The sequence below is a fragment of the Haliaeetus albicilla genome, chromosome 8, assembly GCF_947461875.1.
Source record: "Haliaeetus albicilla chromosome 8, bHalAlb1.1, whole genome shotgun sequence".
NCBI lineage: Eukaryota > Metazoa > Chordata > Aves > Accipitriformes > Accipitridae > Haliaeetus > Haliaeetus albicilla.
In genome coordinates, this window is record NC_091490.1 from 33573229 (window position 1) to 33599155 (window position 25927).

General features: G+C 52.5%; 2 protein-coding genes across 7 annotated transcripts in view; both read right to left on the reverse strand.

The window, feature by feature from the left end:
- Nucleotides 1-563: 563 nt before the first annotated feature.
- Nucleotides 564-9734, reverse strand: KIAA0040 (KIAA0040 ortholog). 2 transcript variants are annotated; one of them, XM_069789640.1, is made up of 2 exons: nucleotides 9648-9734; nucleotides 564-3496 (listed from the first exon to the last, which is right to left on the reverse strand). In XM_069789640.1, the coding sequence occupies exon 2, from the start codon at nucleotides 3383-3385 to the stop codon at nucleotides 3053-3055; it is 333 nt and encodes a 110-aa protein (XP_069645741.1). In that variant the 5' UTR covers nucleotides 3386-3496; nucleotides 9648-9734; the 3' UTR covers nucleotides 564-3052. The 2 variants fall into 2 exon arrangements, with proteins under 2 accessions (XP_069645741.1, XP_069645742.1); XM_069789641.1 differs by lacking the exon at nucleotides 9648-9734 and adding an exon at nucleotides 9229-9476.
- Nucleotides 9735-17832: 8098 nt separating this feature from the next.
- The window catches only part of TNR (tenascin R), an 81118-nt gene continuing 73023 nt past the window's right edge, over nucleotides 17833-25927 (reverse strand). For all 5 annotated transcript variants that reach the window (XM_069789644.1, XM_069789646.1, XM_069789645.1 and 2 more), the window contains 3 exons: nucleotides 24959-25120; nucleotides 23185-23348; nucleotides 17833-22732 (listed from right to left, as the gene is read on the reverse strand). In XM_069789644.1, the coding sequence (XP_069645745.1) occupies nucleotides 22613-22732; nucleotides 23185-23348; nucleotides 24959-25120 (446 nt within the window). In that variant the 3' untranslated portion in view covers nucleotides 17833-22612. The remainder of the gene's footprint in view (nucleotides 22733-23184; nucleotides 23349-24958; nucleotides 25121-25927) is intronic.

Here is a 25927-nt window from a genome sequence, read left to right on the forward strand (position 1 = left end):
TCGCCCCCCCCGGGCTTGCATGGACTGTTTAGGAAAATAAAAGGTAGATACTGAAATGCAATTGTGGGGAGGCAGTGCAGAGGTGTCTGGAGCGCGGGGACTCACACAGCAGTGTTTCTCTACCATGCATCTCCTGCCACCTTCTTAGCGTGGGTGCTGCAGGGTTGCTGCTGCCTGGCTGATGGGTGACAGGTTCTGGTGTACCTTGGGTTGTCACTGCTCTTTTGCTTTGGTGTCAAGAAGCAGCTGATTCAGTGCATGGTTTGCCTAAAACAGCAGTGCTCGAGCAAAGTCAGCCATGGGGCTGCCATGCCTTACGGGGTGCAGAGACATGGACCATCCGCTGGTCGGATGGATCAGGGCAGGGTTGTATCCTGGTCCCTCCCTGTCCAGCCCAGGGGTGGTTTGAATGATGATTTTGGGGAGATCTTGAAATTCAGACCTGGTTCTGAACTCCCTAAAGCCTGGATCGGAGATGCTGTGTGTGACACAACACAGACATTTTCTTGACAGTTCTCTGGTTCTTGTAGGAATCGGCTGCCCTTGTCTGAAACATTACTTGCTAACCCTTGCAGCGAAAGACCTTCTTGCAGGGAGCCCCGCAAAGCCCAGCAGCTCCACAATAAGTAGGCTGTACTCTGCCAGAGCCGGCTGCCTCCATGCCCCTGCTTGTTCGGGTAAGCCTCTGGCCTCCCATTGCGTTACCCTTTGCTCTGATTTTTTTCCATTCCTCCAGGCAGCACCACCCTTCCTCCGGGGCTGCTGGTGCCTCTGGATTGCAGCAGGAGCACCTGCGTGGGCAGCTTTCCTGCCCGTGGGAGGAGACTACTTTGCCCACCTGGTGAGCATGGAGGCAGGAGGGCTGGGAAAAGTACCTGCATGGGGGAAAGGAAGGAAGGAAGAGAGAATAATACAAGTGCAGTGCTGGTTCTTTGGGGTCCTGGACGGACTGAGGGTTTGGGACAGAGACCAGAGCTATTCTCGCATGTTTCTCTCGAGGATTAGGTGTGTCAAATCCTTATTTTTTTATAGCATTCTATGGTGCTTTCTGTTTTGGAGGAGAAGGGAGTCACTTATTTCAATGCTAACAAAGCAAGCTGGAAAATAAGGTACATATGGGGTCAATTTAAAGGGCTGTGCGAGGAGGAGCCTGGCCTCTCGGCTGTTACCAGCACAGCTGCACGCAGCCAAACCCCGTGACGTGATGTTATAACATCATCGCCCCGTCCGCGTTGGACAAAACAGGCTGTGCTGGGACCAGGTGGCACAAGTGGCTGCTTCTAACCAATGGCTTTGCCCCCCCCGCCAGTGCGTGCCCCGGGAGCCAGGGGAAGGCAGCACTGCCCTTGCCTGGGCTGGAAGCGGTTGTGTCCAGCAGCTCTGTCCAGGCTTGCCCACATGGGTTTGGCTGCTTGTCCCCCAGATGTCTGGCTCTGGCTGGCAGCTCCAGTCTGCTCCAGCAGCTTAAGAACTGGAAGAAAACAGGAGGAAAACATCCAGTGTACAGACACAAGGCAAAAACCAGATGTGATGGGGCTTCTCACAACACGTGTGTATCCCTTGCTGGCAAAACAAGCTGGGGGAGACAGAGCCTTGCGGGGTGGGGGGGCAGAGGAGACCCCCAGCTCCTGAGGAGGTAGGCTGGGCACGCAGGCCTAGGGAGAGCAGAGGGTCAAAACCAGAGTACGGGTGAGAGCTGTGTGTGGTCTCATTAGCTGCTGTGCCCGGCCGAGCCGTCGCGTGGCCAAGGGAGATGAGGATGGACAGGGTTGCAGGGTCCAGCTGTACGATGCATCCCTGGGTAAGGGATGACTGTGGGCATGAACTTTACTCCCCTCTGCTCCTACAGCACATCCCAAATCCTAGAGTTGTCTGGTTTGACAGCCACACAACAAGCCCTCTGTGTGGCATACGGAGCTGCCCACATGGCACCAGCTGGCGGTGGGTGCTGGTGGGTCTGCGTATGCACAAGGGCTGCAGGGAGAGGGGACGGCCGAGTGTGCTGGGAAAGCATGTCTGCTGCTTCAATACTGCTTCGGTGTGCCTAGCCCCACAACAGAGGGGCCTTTGGTCCTGCTCTTCTTTAGTAGTCATTCAATAAATAACTCTAATGCCCATAGCTAAGCCTTTACACAGCCTCAGCTTGTGTTTCTGCTCTTGCAGTAGCGTGGTGGGCTCTCTAAAGGCAAGTCTGTATAAAACAGTCTTTCAAGGAAGATTTTTTTTTTGCAAGTAAGTGCTGGTGCAAAAGGGCTGGTCTTGCAGCCTCCTCTCTCCTCCCTGCCTCTAGCCTGGGTGGCAAAGCATCCTTCTGCTTCGCTGCCTTAAGATGGTGTCTTGAGGTCTCTAAGGTTGGGCTGAGGGCATCTAGCTTCAGATGCTCTCAGTTGCCTTTGGTTTGGTGGCCGGGGAGATGGCACATCTTTGAGCTGTGGGGTTACCCTGCTCTCGGCTTTTTTTGCATCTCCAGTGTGAGCTGGGTTTGGATGGAGCCTAGACAGTCAAGCTGTGCCATCTCCATGGCAGGGCAAGCAAACGAGGCACGCCTGAGCTTGATTCACGTGCAGACGTCCGTGTTTGTGCAGGGGGAGCGTGCAGGCAGCTTGGTCTTTTGAGTGCATGTGGTCCTGCACACCCTTGTCTGCGCCATGGTGCCTGTGCTCGCACACAAGTGCAGAGGGAGAGCCTTGCACCCAGTTCGCTGCGTGCCAGCCCGGTGCGTGTGCGTTGTGCTCATGGCGGGAGGTATGTACAGCCTGGTGGCAGGTCACCCTTGCGTGCTCAGCAGGGCATGTGTCCGTGTGAATGCCCGTCCTTTGCAGGGGTTTCTGCCCTTGGGCACACCGTCATGGTGGAAGGGAAGGGGCTTGCATAAACCTGTGCCCGACTGCCTTGCCCTCTGCTGGCCTTTCAACACGCTGGTTAGCTGCTGGGATCAGCCTATTTTGAAAGTCACCATAAAGTAGCAGCTTTGGCATCTCCTCACCCCTCGTGCAGAGCTGAAAAGACTGGCAGCATCTCAGAGGGGAGGGCCTGAACGCCCTCCTGTCCACTAGATGGGCAAGGAGGGTCTCTTGTCCAGCAAGAGCAGCTTGGGCTGAGCCGAAATCCACAGGTCCTCTTCATCCTTCTTCTTCTTCTTCTTTTTCTTCTTGTTTTTCTCGGCATGCAGCTGCCCGTTGCTGCTGGGGCCACCTTTCTTCCTGCTTTCTCCCCTCCGGCTGCAGAAGCAGCAGTGGCAGCAGATGAAAATGAATGCAATGAGGACGACGAAAGGCAGACCCATCAGCACGGCCAGGCAGACGGTGTTGAAGACACCTTCCTCATGCTTGGTACGGATGAGCTCCAAGATGGAATTAAAGAAAGAGCTGATCTTCTGTTCCATGTCAGCTCCTGGGCAGGTTGCCTATGCTGCTCCCTTCGCTTGAAGGCCCTTTGGGATATGTTCAGCTCCTGCAAGCAGCTAGTGGGCTCCACAAACGTCCTTGGATGGTGCCTGCAGAGACAAGACCACATGGATCAGGTGCCTGCTCCCTCAGCAATTTCGTCCACGGAGCTGCCAGCACAGCCAAAGCCGCAGCAGGGTGAGAAGTCTGCTGCCACAGGGGGCCAGCCATGCTACTGGCCACATCCCTTTGGGTGTCCCCATCTGAGAAACGCAGTCTCCTAACCTCTCCTGGGGTTCGTTCCTGGTGGTGGGGATGGGCAAGGAGGGCTTTGGTTAGGCATCCCTACTTGCCTTGGCATCTGGCTGAGCACAAATGCTGTCCCCCTGGACATACATCTCAACCCTTGCTTGGCAACCAGACTGTGGAACCTTTACAGCCCTTTGTAGGGTTTATTTCTTGGTGGACGAGGAATCCTCTGCAGTAGGAGCTTTCCTGTCTACGAAGGGACTTGCCTGGTGTGGGCAAGGGACCACCACAGAGAGTGGTAATGCTGCCATCAGAGCCAGGACTCAACACGTCATGGGTCTCTCCTTAGCCCCGATCCACCCTGGGACAGGGTGTCTGGTTTGGACAGTTTCTCATGGTCTGTGGTCTGGGATGGGCAGCCGAGCTGCTGTGGGCAGGGCACTGCCCGGTGTCCGGGAAGCACAGAGGCAAGGTGTGCCTGTCCCGGGCACTGCGCTGGGGTCTGGTCCTGCTGCTCTGGCCACCGCCGGCAGGTTTAGGGTGGGGGCTGCGGTTAAACCACCTGGATTTTTTATGGGAGCTACAGTCAGTGGGACTCGCAGGCAGTGGTGAGGTGGGTGGATGTCGGCAAAGCAGCCTTGCACACAGGGCTGTCTCTGTGCACCCGGGGCTGGCTGCAAAGGCGGTGCGGGGGGAGGATGAGGGTTGGCTGGGGATGGAGGAGCCATCGCCGTGCCTCACCTGGGAATTGCTCCAAGGGTTTGGGTAGGGCTGAGAAGCATTTCTGTGGTCTGACGTAAGGTCTTCCCCTCCCTCAGGGAGGGAGAGGTGCTGCTGAGAGGCAGGGCTCCGAGGGAAGCCCTCCTGCAGGGGAAGGGAGCTGCTGCCTCTGCCGGGGCCAGGCAATTCTCCCAGGGGTTTTGAATAGGGCAGGGGGCTTTGTGCCATGAGTTTGCAGTTCTGGTTCAACGTGGGGGTCACTAAATTTTGGGTTGTACAGATGAAGAGCTGGCAGGGGCAATATCAGGCTCTAATACCATGTTTCACCCTCGCTTGGCATTTCATACCAGTGTCTTTGCCAGCCTTTGGGATTCAAGCCCCGCAGCCTCTTGAGGGAATGCTGAAGTCCCCATGTGCACAGGAGGGGAAACTGAAGCACATTAAAAGGAAAGCCAACACTTCCACCTAACAAAAACTTGAGAGGTACAGCCTGAACTCCAAAGGTGTCCCAGAGGGGTTGCTCCACTCATTCCCTGTGACCACCGACTTGTTGGTTCTCCCTCTGGTAGCTCTCGCAGAGCCTGGGCATCTCTAGGGAGGAATGGGAAGGGGACCCAGGCTGGGTTCAGATAAAGCCTCCTTGTCTAAAGCGCTACTGTTCCTTGCTCTGAATTGCATTTATTGCTGTCGTGGCACCTGCTAAGGGACGCTCTCTTGTACCGAACGTTTTGGGATGCGCCAGTTCACCCAGTTGGCACCACCGCGCATCCTCCCGCCTTGCTTTGCAATTACACCCTACCTCCTAACAAACAACAAAGCTACCAGCCTTGCCCAAAAAAGAAACCACGAGTCCTGCCTAACCACAGCCCTCGTGCTGCTGCTGAGGCACAAGCTGGTGGGCATCCCCCAAAAAGGCGGCTCCCAAGGGAAAAACCTGCCTTTGGGAACACAGTCCTGGGACCTTCAAAGCTGTACGGGGTCTTGTTTCACCAGGCACCCCTGGCCACTGGCTTTTGGACCCAACTGCCAGGACCCCAAGAGCCGAATCCTTCAGTGCAGATGCTGAGCTCTCAATTTGGGACTTCACAAATGCTCAGATCCTATTAAAAAGAAGGGGTTTACCCTCCCTGCCCCTCACAGAAATAGACTGACCGCTGCGAATTTATTGTTTTGATCTGCACGAAAGCATAGCTGAGCGAGCACCAATTAGCTGGTGGTTTCTCTTTTGGACATACACATGGGAAATGTGATGAAAATGCGCGTATGAATTTCTGGGGGTGACTTTCTGAAAAACTCTCATTTGAGATTTACCAAATGAGACACCGTGCTCTGGGAGATGCTTTGGGCTTTGGCTAAACGAAGACATTAGTAGCTAATGTTTTATTGCTGGATTTTTGTCCAGTCTGCTGCATCTTCCAGTTTCTGCTTTGCTAGAAGGGGAATTAAAAAAAAATAATATATATGGCGGGGTTTGGTTTTTTTGGCAGGTAGACAAGCAGGATGGTGGGGATGCCAGGCATGCACCCAGGAGGGAGGGATGGCACTGCAAGAGGCAGAAGAGCCTTTTCCACCCCACTGCTGCTGCAGAGCAGCTTCTCAGCCTCTGAAAACCGGCTGCTCCCTGCATTGCCTCATTCCCCTGCCCAGCAGAGGCTGGTGATATCACCGCCGTCCCCACCTGAGAAATCACGGGCTACCACCAAGGGGTCACAGACTGAAATCCCATCCATCCTCTTCCTACCCCTTGCCTGGAGCCAGCGGCGAGTGTTACAGATCTGCTTTTGCTCACAGGGGAGATACGCAAGGGCTCTGGGTGCTGGTATCTGCTGCCCGCAGGCATTACAAGCAAAGGGGAAAGTGGAGAGAGCTGCTGCTTAGAACTGCTCCCTGTCCCAACCTTCATCCTTGCTGAGGCCTTTTTTCGGGACAGCTGTAACAAAGGTTAAATTGCAACACAAATAAACAGAGCAGCTTTTCCTCTGCCTGAATCATCTGTGTGATGCAGGTTTGCCATTTATCCATAAATATCCTGACAGCTCATTATCCAGGCAGGAACACTGGACGCCTATGATACACTTCACTCCAAAAAAGAAGTAAAAAAACCAACCCCAAAACAACCACCGCCTTAATTTCAGACAAAACAGGATGTACAATTTTATTCCTGCGCTGAGCTGCTTTATATTTATTGCCTCTAAACGTCAGGGGAGGGGAGGAGGGCTGGAACTTCCTTTTAAACTTGTAATTAATTGTTTACAGAGAAAGAAAAGAAAGAAAGAACAAAAAAAGTAGCAGAGCCTTTTGAAATGTTTCCACTTTAAACTGAATGCGCTGCAGAGGCCCTCACTGCTTGTACCCTGGAAGTGCCCAGCTAGGGATGTGCGGCCGCCCTGGGCAAGCCCGGAGCAGCAGGAATGTGGCCAAGCATCCCTTGTAAGGGAAGGCAGAGGTACCTGCCACCACCCTCAGCAAGCAGCGCCAAAATCCCAGGGCCATCTTTCAGCATGGCTATGCAGCTGGTTTTCAAATGCCTTTTCTTTTTGGTGCGTGTATCGCCTTTTGTTTTGTAGATGAACGGATGTCTGTGCGCTAAATAAAGGGGTTCTTCAGTTTACTATAAAAAAAAAAAACAACCAAAAACAAACGGGGAGGGGCAAGTAGAAAAACTCGTGCCTTTTGAGCTGGCAACTCCAAAGGCAGAGGGGTTACCCAAGGCCACCCATTGCCAGCTGAAAGCCTGTGTACGCAGCGAGGAGCTGCATTTAGGAAAAATTTGTGCTGCTGCTCAATTTGGTGTGACAGCAACATCTCCCCTTAGCGAGGGGACGAAGGGGGAGAGCTGTGCCAGGATCCACCACGGGTGTGAACTGGGTGCCCAATGCACATGGGAGCTGCAGCTGGGAGGTCGGCTGGTTTTTTGGGTCAAGGTATGGGACCAAAAAACGGGGCCAGGGAGGCACTGGGAGACAGGGCAGCATCTCAGGGAGAGAGCTGCTAATTGCCCTGCTAAATGAGCTCTTTGGTTTTGGATAGCCGGTGCTGGCAGCGGGTCAGGGGAAAGCTGACATGGTAACTTGCTTGGGAAATCCTGCTGCCAGGGATGGATGGCAGCTCTGCACGGCTTTTGTAAGTTTTAATCGAAGTTGGGCATCCGACATGAGGTTCTCTAATCCATACTGGCTCTGAAGGAGCCGGTTTTTTCAAGGGTGGGGAGCATCCACCACTCCTCTAGAGTTACGGGCGGCCGTGGGTGGAAAACAAGCTCCTTTTGAGGGCCAGCTTGGGATGGCACCACAAACCATCGGCGTGCACAGCTTGCCTGGCTGAGCTGGAGGGGTAAAGGCTGCCAGCATGAGCATGGGGAAATCAAAACAGAGGGGTTGCCTTGGCAATGCTGGCTTGCCCACATCCTGTGCACTGCAGAGCAACCGCAGCGGCTGGGGATGGAGGTAGAGTTTGCAGAAAAAGTTGCAGTTTGCTGGAAACAGGGGGCAAAGGGCTGGAAGCTGCTACACAGGGTCACGGTGGCAGAAGGGAGAGAGCTGAACGTGTTTTAGGACCTGATTTTGCAAGTCCTTTAAGGCTCAACCCTCGACAGGCTCTTACGTCCGTGTGAAGTTCCCTCCAGCCTAACAAAGCTCAACCCACTCCTCTCGGCTGACACGCAGCTCAGCTCAGGCAGGAGCAGGGCTGCTCTAAGGTGCTTATCCCCGCATCCACACTGAGAGCAGGGGCAGCTCAGGAGGACAACTGACCTACAGCCCATGACCTGTGGGGTTTGGCCCCAAGTACTTCTGGTTATTTGAACTCCCCCGCACTCGGTGTCTGGCTGCAACTCAGGACTGGTCAAGGTGACATGAAAGGGTCTGACCTGCTGCCACCCTCATTTCCTTAACGCAGATGAGACCTCACTTCTGGGGAGACCTCACGTCATGCAGTTGATGCTAAGTGGTGCAAAGCAGGAATCATAATATTAAACTTGACCATTTCCTTCTGTTATTGGCTTTATAACAGCTTTATACCCACTTTCCTCTGGCAGCGATAGCTATGGGTCAGGCTAAGAGAGGCTAACTTCTCTGACAGAGCCTGCAAGCTCTCTGATACGATACAACTAGCAGAGACACAACTACGCACACACACACGAGTGACATCTATTTTCCCGTTTGCACCTGCAGACTTAAAGGAAAATTGGATGAAACCTGACACTGAGGCTGAGCAGTTTCCTTAGCTGGGATTGCACGTTACTGTTTTGGAAATGGTGAATAGTAAGAGTTTTGCCGCCGGCCTCCCAGAACTCACAGCAGGCTCCAGAGACTTTCCTCAAACGTTAAAAAACAAACACTAAAAGCCACCACCTAGCAAACAAAACCAACTAAAGCTTCATCTTACTCCCACCGCCGTCAAACCTTCCAGCCAGAAGCTGCATGTAGATGCTTTCATCCCTTAAAGGGAACAATTTGGAAAACTACTGATATGAACGTTGGATAACAGGGTTAAAGTGAAACTATTTTGCAAGCTGCTGCCTGGAGCTCACTCCACCATTGCCATCTGCACACGCGCAGCTGCCATTGGCCCTGGGATCGGCGCAACTCCTGGCCAAAAGAACCAGTTTTGCTTTTAGAAAAGCACCGCTGTTATCTCTGGCAGCACTGGGAGCTCCCTTGAGCCATCTTGGTCTCCTCTAAATTATGGTAGAGGCAGCGCTGCCTCCCCCGGGCTGGCAGACAGCCCCCCACCCGGCCCACCCATGGCCCTCCCTGGGGTGGATCGCAGGGATTTTTGGTTGCGGGGGCTCAGGGGGCTGCGGATCCACCTGGGCCAGCCCCGCAGCTTTCTAGGGGCAAAGGAACAGCAAAGTTTGTTGGCTCAGCCTTACCTCTAGCTTTCGCGACCCAACCCCCCTGGTGCCGGGCAAGGCTTCTTCTGACAAACGTCCCCTGAGAGCTGGTTGCTCTTCATCGCCATTTCTCAAGTGCCACCGTCCCCAGCCGGCTCTGCCGCCACCTGCCCCGCAGGCTGTGCCACGGTCCCACCGCCCCTGCCCAAACCCCATCCCAACCCCGCCGCGGCAGAGCAGCTGCCTGCACTGGGGGTACGGGCAGCGGCTGATGTGCCCATAAAAAAAAAAACCAAACAAAAACCCCACCACCAAAAAAAAGAGAAAAGCCCTGCCTTTGGATAATACAAAGCCAAAAGATAACGCCCAGCCCGGCTGGGCGATGCCCGGCGGCTGCGGGGAGCGGCTCCCCCCCGGGACCCCTCTCCCGGGCGACCCCCGGGACCCCCCAAACGTACCTCGGCGGCCCCTCGGGTCGTCCTCCCGCCCGCCCCGGCAGAGGCTCCCGCCGGCCGGAGGAAATGGGACGCCCGGTCCCGCCCGCCTCCGCCCCCGGCCCGGCCCCGCCGCCCTCCCTGCCCCACCTGGGGCTCCCCGCCGCGCCCCGGCCCCGGTTCTTCCCCCCCCGCCTCACACAGCCCCGAAACCCTGCGGGGGAGGGGGGACCACGGCCGCTGAGGAAGGGCTGGCGAAGTTGCAGTTGTTTAGTCTAGGAAAGAGGCGGGAGAGCGGGGGGGGGGAGCTACAAAACCGGGCCTGAAGTACGCCAAAATTTGCCGGGGAGAGGGAGAGAGCAAAGTTTTCCCGCACCGGGAAGGAGGCCTGGGCTTTGGTGCAGCAGAGGTTTCCCCAGAAGCTTTTTTTTTTGGGGGGGGGGTTGCAGGGGCAGCGATGCTGCTTCTGGTGGTGGGAGGCTTTTAAAGGCAGGGCAGAGCTCCCACCTCCCGAAAAGCAGCACCCCGGGTGCCACCCTGCACCCTGGTACCACCGCGCCGTCGCGATGCCCACGCTCTGACCCTGGAAAGGGGATGCTGCAGCGGGGCAGGAGGGGACACCCTGGGGGGCTGCTCTCGGCCGTGCTCAGCACCCGGCAACCTTATGGGTGCTGTGCACCCACGGAGATAACAGATGATGTTTTGACCTGAGGAAGGCACTCCAGGTCATGCAGGGGTTTGATATTTTAAAAATTTGATTTCAGTTCAATTTGGATTGCCCCCCAATTTTCACTTGCTGCTTTCTCTCCATCTTATTTCTTTTTTATCTCCCTATGAGGGATATCCAGGAATCACCGAATCCCAGTTGCTTTCCATTCCGGGGCTGAGCAGTCTCCACGCAGTGTTGTGATGTTGACAGCCGGGGCAAGCTGCGACTAGAGAAAAGTTTTGTCGGAATTTTTATGGCCAGCTTGAATCTTTTCGGCTTGCAAAACCCTCGCACTTGCTCTCCTCGTCCTCCTTCACGCTCCAGACCCAGCGGCTTCGCTTTTCCACTTTGGCCTCAGTGCTAACTCATCGGGCTGGGGTAGCTGGGGCTGCCCGACCCTTTGAGGCTGCTGGAAAAGAGCCTGGTGCTGCCCGTGCCACGGCCCGGCAGCTACAGGAGCAAAGCTGTGGTGGGAATATGAGGAAAGAGGGGCAGAGAGGAGGGATGGAGGCAAGCTGCCTGCCAGCCCCGACTGCCTCCGCTGCCCTCCCTCCTGGTGCTGAGGCCGGAGGTGTGAGAGACCCCAAGAAATGCACGTTGCAGGCTACAGCTTGTGCTAAATGCCTCCTAGTAGCCTTTGGCAAGGTGTTCATGTGCTGTGGAAAGTACCAAACATTTTTTTACCTAAAGATTTGCTGCTTGTTAATGCCAGAAAATTTTTCCTTCGTTTTATGTTACAACACGGAGATCCCTGGGCTTTGCACCATGTCCATGGCTCACCCTGTCCCAGCTTACCCCGTCCCATCTCACCCCATCCCGGCTTTCCCCTTGTTTGTGGGTACCAAATCCTCCTCGTCACTCTACGAAAACGCCCTTCCCAGGGCACGCAGAAGAAGCCACCTGGCTGCTGGCAGTCACCCAGGAGACACCCGGCCACCCTACAGCACCAGACAGCGTAACATCACCTTTGAAACCACCCTTAACAGGATTGCCTGGAAATATTTATTATTGGAGGTCCCTAAGGGCAGGCGTGGCTGGAGGCATCAGGCTCAGGGGTGCCCATCCCCAGGGTCCCCCCGCTGGTTTGGGCACCTTCCCTGGCTTTTCGGGGACCCCTCCGAGCACAATGCTTTGGCACCCACTTGGCTTCAGGCAGGAGCATTGTGATGAAGTGGCAGAGCTGGTGGGCACCGATAATGCTGACCTCAGCATTTAAACCTCTTGTGATGCTGCTACCTGTAAAGGAGAGTCTTGATGCCATTGAGTGTAGCAATACCATTAAACCGAGTTGGGGAGCATCGGATAGACTTAAAGAAACTTAGAATTAATGCAAGAATATACAAATATAATCAGTCAGACCATGGCTCTGTCTAGCCCGGCATCCCCTTCCCCACAGTGTTCCATAGGAGATGCTTTGAAAGAGTCTAAACACCATTTGATGCTTGATCCTGTGCATGTCTCCTGCAGCAAGGAGTTCCACAGCTCCTTCACATGCGGCGTGAATAAAAGTACATTTTGAGGGGGTATATCTGAACCTGCCACTTCCTAGTTTTGTTTGGCATCCAGCGTATCTGGGCTTCAAGGGATCGCACTTTGTTTTTCAGAAACTTTAATGGGCGAGAGGAAGCCGTGACTCAGCCGCTGATGAATCACTGCTGCTCCAGATTACGCGTCTCCCTGGTTGCTGGTGCCCCTCAAGCACAGGAACCAAGTAAGTCCGTACCAGACAAGCTCCTGTCACATCATGGGATTTCAGTCTGAGCCCAGGCCTGGGACCATCTGGAAATCAATTCCCACTTCCAGCCCCTGTTTTCCATCTGTCCTTCCCAAACTCCTTACTTCCATCGAGATCAAAGCCTTTTCCATGCTGAAAAGCCCCCCTGATAGTTTCCATTTCCTCCGAGGTCCCCTCAACCCATAATTTTATTTGGAAAACACTACTAATTTTACACTGAAAATAGAAACAGGCTCTTGTTTCCCCTTTGTTTCATTGCGTTCAGGTGATTTATTTACCAGTTTGCCCCATTACACAGCTGGGAGCCTCACTCCTGCGTTGATAACACTCAGCTGGTACCCAGGGCCGGTATATTTGGGTTTTTCTCGGCATGGTGGGATGGGAGAAGATGTGAAGTGACTGCAGACATGATCACACCTTTCTCTCCAGCTGCTTGCTCTGCTCTTTGGTTGTCATTTCTGTTTGCAGATGCTAGCCTGGCTTAAAGTAAGCAATGGAAAACTCTGCTCCTGGAGAAACATTCCTCTCATTTTTCCCCCATGTTTCTGCCTTTCCCCCTCCCACAAAAAAAGCCTGCAGTTTAAACACCAAAAATAAAACATGTCTGGCCGTGGGCTGGATAAAAATAGCAGCCCTTGGTATTTACTTTAGCAGCAGCAATGGGTTTTCCGGCTTTGGAGGAGAACAGGAGGAGAACATGGGATGGGATGGGATGGGATGGTAACCCCTGTGGGGGTGGAGAACAAACACTGAGCTGGTGCTTTTGGGGCTGGCAGGCTCCGTGACAGCTGTTTCATCCCCTTCTCTCCCTTGGTTGGTGCCTGCCGGGCTCTGTCCCCTCCCGAAAAGACGGGCTGGGCTCAGGTGTCCGGCTCCCACCTTGCTGCCGATGGGCTGGTTTGGGGCTGCCCTTAAATGCCTGGGGCTCAGTCTTGTGTGGGCAGTGATGGGGGAAAGGCTGTTCTTAGGTGAAATGCCCCCAAACTGGTGAGATTTTTGGTGGTTCCTCTTCGTGACCCATCACCTGGGAGGCTTTGGGTGCAGCTAGGCTTGCTGAGGTGGGTCGGGGTCTGCTGGAGCATCCCTCCCTGGTGCTTAGAAAGGTCTGGGGTGGGGAGTAAGGTGGGGTCCTCAGGTGCATCCTCAAGTTCCACTTGGTGCTTGCATCGAGCAAAGACAAGGTACAGGGACCTGAGTGTGTTTGGGGAGGAGGGAAGGTGCGTGTCTCTGCCCGGGGTGTGTTTTGGTATGTGCTGCAGGGTTTGGGAGGAAAGCAAACCCATAGGTAGGGCTTTTTTGTTATTTTAGAGCTGATGATTGTTTTGTGTGCGCGAGCCTTCAGGAACTCCTTCCTGAGGAAATCCTATGGGCAGCGCTGGCGGCGGGCGAGGGGGAGAGGAGACGTGCTGGGAAGTGGGGAAAGCGCTGGGGCCAGGCGAGTCCCGGCAGTGTGACGTGGTGCCTTCCCATTTAGGAACGGCTCAAGGATCAGTTACGTGAAGGCCAGGGGGTGAAAAAACCATGGGCGAATGGGGAATGCTCCTTCCCTCAGCATGGAAATGGGGTCACTGGCAGCATCTTGCTGTCACCTCCGGAGGGCTGGATTTGTGGGAGGTGTGAACCAAAGGCAGAGGAGTAAGTGATGCCCTTTGCCCTCCTTAAGCCGCTTCCATGGGGGAAGCTGTTCCTGGAGATCTCTGGTGAGCTTGGGACCACGTGAGGATTTTGGCTGGTGCCACTGGAGCGGTTGGCCAAGGCGTGCCCTCGTACCAGGATGTTTTGTGCTGCCTTTGGGGCTTAGCTCCTGCCTGGGGACTATTTGACCCTTGCTCTTCACAGTTCAAAATCTTCCCGCTCCTCATGTCATTTGCTAATGGGGGCTTGGCAGGGCGGATGCAGCTGGGCGCTGGGGCTTGGGCATGGCCGCTCAGCGGGGACTCACCCACCCGCAGGGAGGGAACCGAGAGAGCAATGCAAATCGTGGCGCGTGAAAGAGGAAAAACACACCCAAGGCCTTTCTCCTGAGGGTGTTTCGTCTCTTTCCGCCCCCCACGAGGGAGAGTAGGTTCCTTTATTTGGAGGGGCACAGTCCCCCTGGGGCAGGGGAGAGTGGTGGCCTTGGGTCACAGGTGAGGAACTGATACGAGACGGTGAGCGGGCAGATGCCTGCTGCTTTTGGCATGACTTGAGTGCAGTGGGGGACGCAGGACCGGGAGGAGGGTCAGAGCCTGCGCCAGGAGCGGGGGGATGCCGGCTGCCAGTGATGGTCCTCCAGCCCTGTCCCCTCAGCTGCTCCTCTCCTGGCTGCCCGTTTCCAGTGTCTTCTCCTGAAATTCTTAGAGGGAGGGTTTCTCAGTTCATCCTCCCCTTCTCTCACGTTTGGGGAGGATTTTTCTCACAAACATTTGTGGAGTTACTTCCTTCGAACCCCTCTTTTGTTGCCATGTCACCAAACGCAGGGGACAGCACGGGGACAAGGGGCTGTTGTGGCGAACAGAGGCGGCTTGTGTTCCCACCGGCATCCCGGTGTGCTCCGCTCTGCTGTCCAGCAACCGCACCAGGCCCTGGTGCTTGCGGAGGAGTAACACCGGGGAGATAACTTGGGTGGGAGCAAGAGGATTAGCCATGCTGCTGGGAATAAGTGTGCTTATACATTGCATGGTGCGTGCTATAGGGGGCTGCATACCTCTAACTTCCCTACTGACAGCAGAAAGCAAGCTAAAATACTGGGAAGGAGAGAAGTGCCACTGTAAGAAAGTCCCTAATCACAGCTAGGATCTTGCTTCAGATATGATGTATGTAGTATGGATTATTTTTTTTGGTGTGGAAGATTGTTGAAACAGGTTGGAAGAAGAAAAAGCACTGCATGTTGAGGCTGTGGCTGTAGCGCAGGGAAGGGGGAGTAAGCCTGTGGGCTGCTATTCACAGCGCTTCTTATCCCAAGAAAAGGGGACAAATCCATAAAATTTAAAAGCCCTGCATTTAGATTTGATTAAAAGAGATTTTTTTTTTTTTTAAACTCCACACAATTAAGCTTTAGAGCTTGTAGCCACAGGAGTTGAAAATATAAAAATGGGAATGAGGGTTTTAAAGGGATGATGTGCACATCCAGGCTTACGAGCGGGAATTAAAACCCAAGAATGTTAAAGATGGTGCTATAAAAATCACATCCCGCAAGGCATAAGCAGCTGTGAATTCATGGGACAAGGATGCCTCTTCATTGACCTGCTCTAGCCTTGCTCCTGCAGGCATTACACCTCCTCCCGCAGTGCTGCTTGCTCCTGGGCCACTATTTCCCTTGTTTTTTTGGGCTGTGGTTGCAGGGTGTGTTGCTGGGAATGCATTGCTTGAGCTCCAGGTTTGGGATTCACGCCCAGCGCCCTTGCTGAGGACCTTTGTACACCCTCCTGCTGTTTGCTGGTGGAACAAAGTTCCCGAGCATCAGTCATGCAAGAAGGGGACTTTGGTAAGAGGGCTGTGTTGAAATATCTCTGTACAAAGTGCAGATGGAGAGGGGGGGTGGCAGTTGGACAGTTGGATGGTCTCTGGTGGCTGGAAGTGCCCCAAGATGAGCGTGGCTGCCAACAGCGTGGCCATGCTGCCTGTGGGTGTTGCCTGTGCAAAGCCTGGGCTGCCCGGGGACGTGCGCTCCTTGGAGAGGCTGGAAATGTGGGATCCCACCATGTGTGATACCGCAGGACCGTGTCTGGAGTATACAGATGGTTTTGAGCTGTGCAAGGGCAGAGGGGGCCAGAGTGATGACAGCGGTGGGCACCTGTGATGGGTGATGGGGCAGGAGCTCCCCAGGGGTCGGTTTGGTGGGGCAAAACACCTCCCTGGCTTAAGTCACAACTTGGACTTCTTAGGAAAGGGCTTGTGCCAGCCCTCACCCCCTTCTCATCCCGTCTGAAGCATGGAGCTGGGCCATGGCTCTGAATTTTGGGAGGTCCCAAAATGTTATGGTCCAGAGGGATGCTGCGGCTCCACATGCTCCTGCCTTCTCTAGGTACCAGCCTCCAAGTGGTGTGTGCCCACCTTGTGCATCTGGTTATCGCAATGGGAAGTCTTTTTTTCCTTCAGGTGAGCTTTTTTGGGGTGCTCTGCAGGGATTGGGGGTCCTGGGAGCCCCACTTGGCCCCAGATGTGCTGAATGGAGAGTACAGTGGAGGGCACTGCCCTTCTCTGAAGAACTAGAAGTGACACCCGCTGCATCGGGTCAACTGCTTGGCCAAGCAGGGTGAGACTGGGATGACAAGCATTAGCGCAGGCAACCCTTCCTCTCCATCCCAAAGCCATCTCCATCCCTTGGCTCCTCCATGTGCAGGGAAGACCCCCAGGCTTGCCTGAAGGGTATTCCATGGCATTTACCCCGTTCAGACATGAAGAAGGTAATTTAATCCAAACAGTTGAGTCCATTGGGCTTCAGGCTCAGCTTTTCGGTGTGCCGGTGACCCTGGCCAAGGCAGGGGATCCCCATGCTCACAACTTCCTTTTTTTTTTCTTTTCTCTCGAATCAGAGCAAGAAAGAGAAGTGGAGAAGCTGCTGCAAAGCAATTTCCCCTGTTTTGTCTCTCTGAAATTAAATTTAGAAAATATTCAAGCGGTCTGGCAGAAGAACTTCTTTTGGGCTTTCTCATCTGGCCTGGCTACGTGTCAAATGTGAAAACTTAAGACAAGGAGGTCTAAATAAAGTCTGCAGGTGAAACAAGAGGGAACTTTCAAAATCCTCTGAAATTCATACTTGTCCCAGAGATTTTTGCTAAATCAGTGTTGGTTGGGGTTTTTTTTGTTTTTTTTTCTTCCACAGGGAGCATGTTCTGCTGGAAATAGCCTTGCAATTTGGTTTTCGGTTGTGTTTTCATCATGCTGGGAACAGATTGCTGTCTAAATCGGGAGAATGGCTTTAACTGAAGACTTCGGGGTTGTTTTGCTCTGCTCCTGAGCATTTGCACCACGGCTTTGCTTTCTCTGGCTGCAAACTGCAGAGCTGAGGGCCTCTCTAGCTCATGGGAGCAGCTAAATTTATTAACAAAACATCTTGTGCTGGGCTGAGGCCAAAGTGCAGCTCCCTGCCTTACTGAGGTTAAAGGACCAGCCACGCCGACCCGACTTTGTGGTCACTTTCCTGTTATTTATTTTAACAGGATAACTCGGGCAGGGGGAACCTTGGGAGCCTCTGGTCCAACCTGCTGCCCAAGGCAGCCCTGGGGTTGGACGAGGTTGCTCAGGGCTTTCTCCAGCCTGGTCTTGAGCACCTCCAAGGATGGAGATGGCACGACCAGTCAATGTTGGGCTACCCCCAAAATTTCCTCCCTCTGTTTTTTTTTTTTTTTTTTTTTTAATCCTATTGCATGTGCTTTGTCTCTCAGCTGCTCTATTCCTCACGGTTTGTGTTTTCTGGCATGCTTTGCAAACGAGGAACGTGCTTTCTTCCAGCTGCTGCTGGGCTCACCGGGGTGGCTGTCTCAGCTGTGCAACACCTTGCAGCTCAGCTGCAAACCGCCGAGTGAAAAACCAAGCCTCTGTGGTCACCTGCTTCGGATGCAAAAGTATCTGAGCTCCACTGGGGCAGGGCATGCCCTTGCAGGAGGGTGAGAGCATGCAAATCTCTGCTAACGAGCCCCCCCACCCCCAGTGCTCCTTCTCACATGGGATAAATGAGGATTAGGGACAGGGGACACACATCCCCGCTTGGCAAGAGGTTGGGGCTGTGATGCTGGTGGGCTTGGATGTACCAGGACCCTGCTCCCAGACAGGCACACGGCTCGCTCCTTCGGTATCTTTTATTAATGTATAGAAAATGCATTAAAAAAAGGAACTATACATAGCCTAAGAGCGGTCAGGACTAAAAATACTAGTTAACAATGGTTAACAAGCGTCGATCCCATTCTCTGAGCTACGTTTTCATTACGGGGTGGGGAGGGTTGTTTAATATATTATTTATTTATATTATTTATTTTATTTATGCATTTATTTGCTTTTACCTTCCTGCTTGTTTGGTTGCGTTGGTTTGTGTTTGAGTTCATCAGAACCTGTCCAAGGGATTCGTTGCCTCCGTTCTTCCTTCTTATTTATGGTTTTTAATTTTTTTTAAAGTAATAAACACAATTCCAGGGTAACACCTGTACACAGGGGGCTGCTTGTTTGTTTGTTAGGTCTTCGTGTCACCATCCTTCTGAGAAACCACTGGCACCTGGAGAGCTGCAGGCTGGGTACTGAGGTGGGTCTGGGCATCAGCATCTCCCCAGGGAAGAGCCTTTCCCTCCCCCTTACACCGAACCTCCCCCAGCAAGCAGCTGCCACCACCATCTGGGCACCACCAGGTTTAAGGAAGGGGGAAGGTGACCCTGCAGGGTACCAGTGGTCCCCAAGGGGCTCGGTTGGGTTTGATGGCCATACTGGGGTGCTAGGTTGGCAGAAACAGGGATGGGCTTCTTGCTTGGCCCTGGACAGAGAGCTTCATTAGTGGGTGTAAGCATGAATTAAAGTTTTTTTTGGGGTAAGAGCTCTTTGCTGGCAGTGTCTGGTAAGGTCAAAGCTTGTGGGCATTGCTGGGGAGGCACAGGGCAGGGGGTGTGTCGTGAGCCCAGGGTGCGATGGTGGGGACGTACCAGGAGGGTGGCTCTGACTCTGGATGAAGGGCACGTGCTGGCACAGAGGCGATGCACCAGCTGGGTATTTTGGCTCCTGCTATATTTTAGCAGGTCACTCTAAGCCTGTTGCAGGCACAGGGCCACTCCAGCGTGGGGACACCACTGCCTGAGCCCTCGCCTGCTGCACCACTGGGGATGAAGGTGGTGTGAGCTGTGCTTTCCACACCCTGATGCTTCACCTGGGCTAAGCATCACTTTGGGAAGGAGTTAAGAGGTTGGGGCAAGAGTGTGTTTAGACTGGTACTATGCTTTGAGATGCTCATGGTAAAGTAATGCAAAGATAAGGAGTAGAAACAAAAGCTTCTCCCCAGTCTTTGTGTGGATACTCTTCCAGCATCTGTCTCCCAAAACCCAGCTACCTTTGGGGAGGGCCTGGCCTCTCTCCTTCCCCAAATTATTCCTTCATAAATGCTGTCTTAAGGATCACTTTACTAAAAGCAGCTTTTCCTTTTAGGGCTTTGTTTTTCTTTGGTTATGTTTTAGTGCAGTGTGTAGTGAGAAGGTGGGCTTGGAGGTCTGGCAGGAATGGAAACAGAGGGAAATTAAAATTGGGCAAGAGATGAGAAAGTCCCTTGGTGTTTTGTTCCAGGATTTGGGGGTTAGAAATAAGAGGCAGCTTTGAAAGGCTGAGAGGGTCCTGGGCATGCGTGGTGCTCTGCTGGGTGAAGGACCTAACGTGCTTCTTCCTGCTTGATGTTATGGGAGTTGGCATCTCGCAGTAGGTAGTGTGGTTTGGGTAACATCTTCAGGTTCCTTTTTGGGCTCTGGGCCAAGCCTGGGTCATATGAGCTGGATGGCAGAGGACCCACCAGAGCCCAGCAATGGTTCACATGCTAGAGCCAAGGTCTCTTGAGATGAGCACTGTACAGGAACCAGGCTTGGTTTCTGGGAATTTCAGGCTTGTTGCCAAGACTTCATTCAGTCTTAATGCTGTGCTGATGGGGGACAGGGCCACACTTGGTCTGGTTGGAGAATGAATTCAGAAAAAGGGCTTGCCCAACCAGTGATGGCGGGTGAAGAGAGACTGTACTTAATCACCTGGAAATTCTGTAGCATCAACATTAGGCGCAAATTTGGTTGAAACCACTGGCAGGAACTTCATCCAAAAAAAATTCATCAGGCAATGATGAAAAATAAATTTCTGGAAGATTGTATCTTGTATATGGACAATGTGAACAAGTGACAATGGCCCAAATGTTCGGATCGTTGTTGCTGATTGTGTGCCTAGGCTTGGGTTAGGTTATCATCAGGAGAAACCCATGACATGTAGCAGTCTTTCCTTTAAAAGATTTTTAGCAGCTGCGTTTAACCATGGTAATGGAAAGGCAACACCCTGGTATCATGCGTGAGATCAAGGACCAGCATTGGTATATAATGGCACCGGAAGGTTGGATATTATCTCCAAGGGTGTCCTTCAGACTTGACGATGGAGTTGTGTCAACCGGGCCCTCTCATCCCAGTTACAGGACTTGTAAAAGGGATGACAGACATGAGCAGGGAGCGAGACATATACGTCAGTAAATCTATTTAGAGAATAATCAGCCTTTTTGAGGATCTTCTTTTGAACCTCCTGGAAAAGCTTGGCCTGTTTTGATTTTCTGTTTGACTCGTACTTTTGAAAAAAGAGGTTTCTTGCCTTCCACTTGATTGTGAGTGATGAGCTCCCATGTTTCCACTGACGTCTCTTCCTTTCACCTGGGTAGATGAGCAAAGAGCACCATCTGAGGTAGGCGATGAATGCCATCCACTGCCAATCTCTGCTCCTAGTTATAACCACTGCGCTATAGTGCTTTTGTGAGGACACTTCTTGCCTATAAACTCTTGGTGATGTTGGGAAAAATATTACTGTGCTGGTCTACTAGGAGGCTTCTTAGGTTTTAATCAGTTCTACCTGCTGCTTCCTGTGGGCTTTTGGGGCCTAAAATAGGGCAGGTTGCTCGGGAGGCGTGACATGCTGCCACCTGTGACACTGGCTGTGTCCTGCAAGAGATCCCATCATCTGTAGCCTCTCTGACTAACCTGTTCCTCAACTGGTTGACTTGTTGCCTGATTTGTTGCTGATGGGAAGTAAGAAAAGATGCCACATTTACATACGAGATGTTGCTGAGCTAGCAGCTTGTAAGCTGACCACTTGAAGGAATGGACCCTGTATCTAATCCTGACCTTGGTGTTAGCTGTGATTTTGTGTGCCAGTACATGGCATTTGAACAAGGACGCTGCATTTTCCGCTTAACGCCCTTTTTCAGCTCTGCAGCCGTGATGAGTAACGTCAGAAAGTCCAGGAGCATGACCATGAAAGAGACACTGGCCTGAATTATAAGCTACTGCAAAGATGCCTTTATATTGCCATCTGGAAGATGTTTCTTGAGACAAAACAGCTTCAGTGTAATCAAATCAAAAAGCAGTGTTTAGCATTTGTAATGCTCTCTTGGCTGCGAACCCAGCAATGAGCTGCATTGTCCTTGAGCACGGAGATGAGTGCCTTCTCGGGCACCAGGTCAGTGACAATGCCCAGCATTGATCAGAGCCCTTGGCAGAGGAATGACTCCAGCGTGGTGGTTGTTTGGGCTACTTGGAGGTGGTGTCGATGACAACAGAGCGCAGCCACAGTTATCTGAAGGGTCCATATTCCTTAAGATAGGAGAAGTTAAGGATGGGAAGAGTGAGCTCCTCTATTCTTCCAACGGTCTTGAAGTGCTCCAAAATCTGAATGGACTAAGCCTCCCTTCCAGGAAGGGAAACAGTTGATTACCCATTAGAGAGATGGTCATACCAAGGCACTGAGATTTGTGTCCCTCTTGTGATGGCGGTAAAGAGGGATGGTGTAGGAGAAGGAAGGGAATGGGCATTTCTCAGCTTGCGCTTTTCTTCCCTTGGCTGTGTCATCATCCTTCCCCATGTGCATGGAGGTCCCTGAACAAGAGCACCTGGGCTGTGCCAGCTGCCGGCTTCAGGCTGGGCTGCAGTTGTGTGATACGTCTTTTGGTTGCTGCTCCTAGACTTCAAGACCGCAAGTAGTCATTTTGCTCCCACGTCATCTAATTTGACTCCTTTCTTCTCCATCAAGCTCAGCATAACCGAAGCAGATGTCATGCGCTTGCAGTGGGATGAGTTCAGCTTGGAGGAGTGGCTGATGCAGGTTGGGGCTGGTGGAGCAGCTCTTGTTCCCCTACACCCCACGGACACGAGGATGACTTTGGCTGTGCTGGGGCCAACACGTGAGCTGTGGGCTCTCTAGGGTTTGCCTACAAATGCAGATATTTGCCAAGCCCTCCTGGTGTGATCTGTGAAAACTGGGGATAGGATGAGCCTTGTGTTTGCTCATCCTCGCTTTGTCTCCATGCATACAGTGCCTGTGCATAGGGGAGGGATGACCAGGTCAGAAGGAAAGATGGGCCTCTGTCTGCTGGAAGAGTTGGTGTCTACAAGATGGCACAAAGCTTGGGACCTCCCTGCCGCGAAGGGACAGGGAGAGGACGGGTGTCCCTGGCCATGCCTGGGGTGCAGGTGGCCACACCAAGGTCCCTGTGGGGAAGGGTTCTGCCACAAGCCCCATGGCAAACATTTCTAACAGGGTTTGCTGGGGATTTCTACATATTTTAAAAAAATATCAAAAAATCTGTCTGTCTCCCTCTCTTTCTTCTCATGTTAAGGGCCAGAGTATTGGGGTAGGGAGATTGGAAATTTGGTATTTCTCTGGGACAGATGCAAAGCAATGAGGTCTTTCCTTTCCCACGGCCTTTGCTTGTGCTGTGGTTCCCTCTAGCACTTGTGAGGGGCGGGTTGCTATCTCAGACGAGTAGTAATTTTGTTTTTCCCTTTTCATATTATAAAATACAAACAAATGACAGAAAAGGTCAGGTGGTGGGAGGCAGGAGGGGGTTCAGCTGGCTCAGAGCTGTAGGGACCGTCGTTTCCTTCCAGAGATGTTACGGTGGTTGTAAGGTCGCATCTTCATTTCCACGAAGGGGATGGAGAACTCGTGGCCTTTCCAGTGGTACCAGTTAATCCCCTGGCAGGAGGGAGAGAAAGGCACAGGGTAAAGAAAGACCCTAACAAGAAACTAGAGTGGGAGAGGAAGGAAACAACATTGATCACTGTAGAGAAGCCAGGAGGAAGAACTTGCTACAGCAGGAGCAAGAAACTCTTCTGCTGCTATGGTTTGATTGTTTTTTCCCACCACTCGAAGGCCCCAAACAAATTTCATCTATGCATATTTTTTTAATGTAACTTAACAAGGTGCTATGGTAAATGCCTGCGGCAGCCAGGGTGAAGCACGAAGCATCAGCCTAAATGGCTTGAAGGTGGTTCCCTTTGCTTCAGCTGGTGTGGGGTCACCCCACCAGTGCCCCTGACCCCTGTGCACTGATCACACAGCCCCAGCCATAGCCTAGGCTTGCTGTTGTCCTTGGTCGCATCCCTAGAAGAAATGCTGAAGGCTTTTCAGCCCAGCTCTGCCCTTACCTGACTGTGGCGGGACTCTCCGTACTTGCCATTGAGGTTGGTGCGGTGGCAGTTCTTATACCACCAGGCCCCTTTGTAGGACATGGCGCAATTGGTCACAGCGACATCGTTGTCCCTGTCCTTGGTGGAGAAGGGGCGGCCCTGGTGGTAGGTGAGGGAGTCCCCTGTGAAAAGGGTGCTGTTAGAGGTGGTGGAACCCAAGTCATCTGATCCTTTCACAAGGAAATTGGGATATTCTGGTATATGTGGTAGCCTGCCAATCAACAGCTCAAGCAGCTGAAGGTCTGGGAATAATGTTAACTGGAATTGCTCACAATTGGTTCATCTGAGGTCCTCTGCTGTCGGTTTAGGATCAGTACAGACCATAGTAAAACTTAGAGGCTGCTTGGGTTTGGCAGATAAAATGCTATATGGGTTTGGATCTGAATTTCAGTGTTTCAGAAATGAATTAAATGCTAGATTTGGGCATCCCTGATTTCCTGAAGCCTGTCTCTGCTACATAACTTCAGGATGCTTTCTGCCTCTTTCCCTCCTGTTAGCCAAAGGGAACTTTTTCTCCCAAAGGAGACCAAGCATTCATCTCTTGAATCAAGATGCTTGGCCTTCTTTTCTGCCTTTGGATAAGGGGAAGAAGCTTTTGGAAGGTGTGTGATGTTTTATTCCACCAAAACCACCAAACTCATTTCCCCTCCTAAGGAACAAGGGAACTGCTTTTGGGTGAAAGAAGAGCCGAAGTGAAATATGGTTATTATTACAATTGAGTGATGTACTTACTGGAGACATTCATAATATACTCCTTGGTGGTCCCTAAGAAAATACAAAGTGGACCCATGAGTCTGTGTGCAGTCCAGCCACCAAAAGGCTCACTAGGACACCTCTTGGCAATGAACCATTTGGTGAGTCTTGGCTCTCTTTGCTCAAGGTGGAGCAGAAGCTCCTTGGTTGGACGGCTAGAAGAAGAGCTTGCGTGAGGAACGGGAGAGAGTTGTGTCTGCAGCACTGTTACTGGCATTTTTGGCAATAGGTTGCGTGCCTCGTGCCCTGGGACTTAAGGTCAGAGCAAGTGCTGTGTTGCACGCAACCAAGATCACTGTCTCTTCTCGTCCAGTGGCAACTACCAGATACTGTGTAAGAAAATTCCTGCATATTAGATATGGTGTGGGGTTCCTTACTAAGTACATGGCGGTAGAGTTTTGTATAGATCACGGAGGCTTGCAGTCATTGGGCATGTCTATCCCAGCTAGAGGGACTTCAGCTGTACCCCTCTACCACTTCTCAGGGAAGAGACCCCCCTCCCTCCATCACCCACTGTTTTCTAGTGGGCAAAGCCTAGCCCTGCTGCATCAACCGTGCAAGCAGGTGTGACAGTGTCCTTGCAAAACTGGACCATGTTTAGCCTCTGCATGAGGAAATGATGCAGAGGATTTCAGATTTTTTCCATTGCTGTGGGAGGGCAATAAATACACCCTCCAGCATGGCATCAATAGTGAGCTGCGGTGATTGCCAAGTGAGATGACACCTCTGACAATTGACCTGGTTATTTGAACAGCAATGCCTCTGATATTTAATATCTAATCCCCAATGGAAAATTCCCTGTGTCCTTAGTGGGATTTGTCAGCCTGGTTTACATGATGGACTGCAGGAAGGCAGAAAGGGCTATGGGTTAGTGTCTTTCTGCTCCAGACAAGTAAGCTTTGATATTGGGATTTCCTTTACAGTTTCAGACCCGCCAGTCCCAGCATTTCCCTGCTACTTGCTAGCAATGAGGTTGTACCTGAAGTGCCGTTGTAGTCCCCAACTCGCAGCTTGTACAGGCTCCGGGAGTCGCCGATGGAGAACTTGTCGTAGTAGGCATACGCCGCTTCCTGGCCATCCCTCATGTCTATTCGCAACTCGTAGCGCCCTTGGGACGTGATCTTGTGGATGTTGTCCAAGCCTGGTGAGACAAGCAGTGAGACACCTGGTGAGACCTGGTGCCTGGATCTGCTCTGTGAGCAAAGAAAAAAAGCTCTATGCAAATAAAACGGCTGTGGGAAACGAGAGCGAATAGAGGAATCAAAGAGCAACAGCACTTCTGGTTAAGTCTTTGTATCTCCTGGCACTGGTAGGGTCTGAACTCTCTGTTCCCACTCAAGCTTCACCTCCCCGTGGCTATGAGAGGTGGGCTCAAGGCCCAGGTTCAGCTTTCTCCATGCTGCTGAAGCTGGGGGCGTTCAGCTGTGGAGCTCTGGTGCTTCTCACGTTGCTGTTAAGCTCCCGTACAAGCCAAAGCGTGTTTATGCTGCAGGGCTGGCTTTGGCTTACATTCAGGTTTTGGGGGAGCACACTCCATTTTAGAGCTGTGCTGGGTCTCTCACTCACCCCTTTCCTACTTTCTTTGGACAACTGTCATGTTGGCCAAGGCCAGGCGAGGCCCATGAGCTGTAGATGCCACCAATGCAACCTGTAGTCACCCAAAGGAGGATGATGGGTTTTGGTCCATGAAGACCCCCACAGTACTCCCTTCTCTCCTAGGAGGAGCAAATTAGGGAGCTGCTGGCCTTCACAATGTGCTTTTATGTGGTGTGCCCATGAGTGACTTTCTAACGTGCCAGACAGGGAACAAACAATGGAAGGAAAACCGTCCAAGGGAGAGCGTAGAGGAGTGGGGTGAAAGGCGAGGAACCAACAGCTGGCATGGGTGAGCAGCACAGTGTTCGGGGAGCTTGGGTTTGACGTGTCGATGAAAGACAACTGGTTAAGG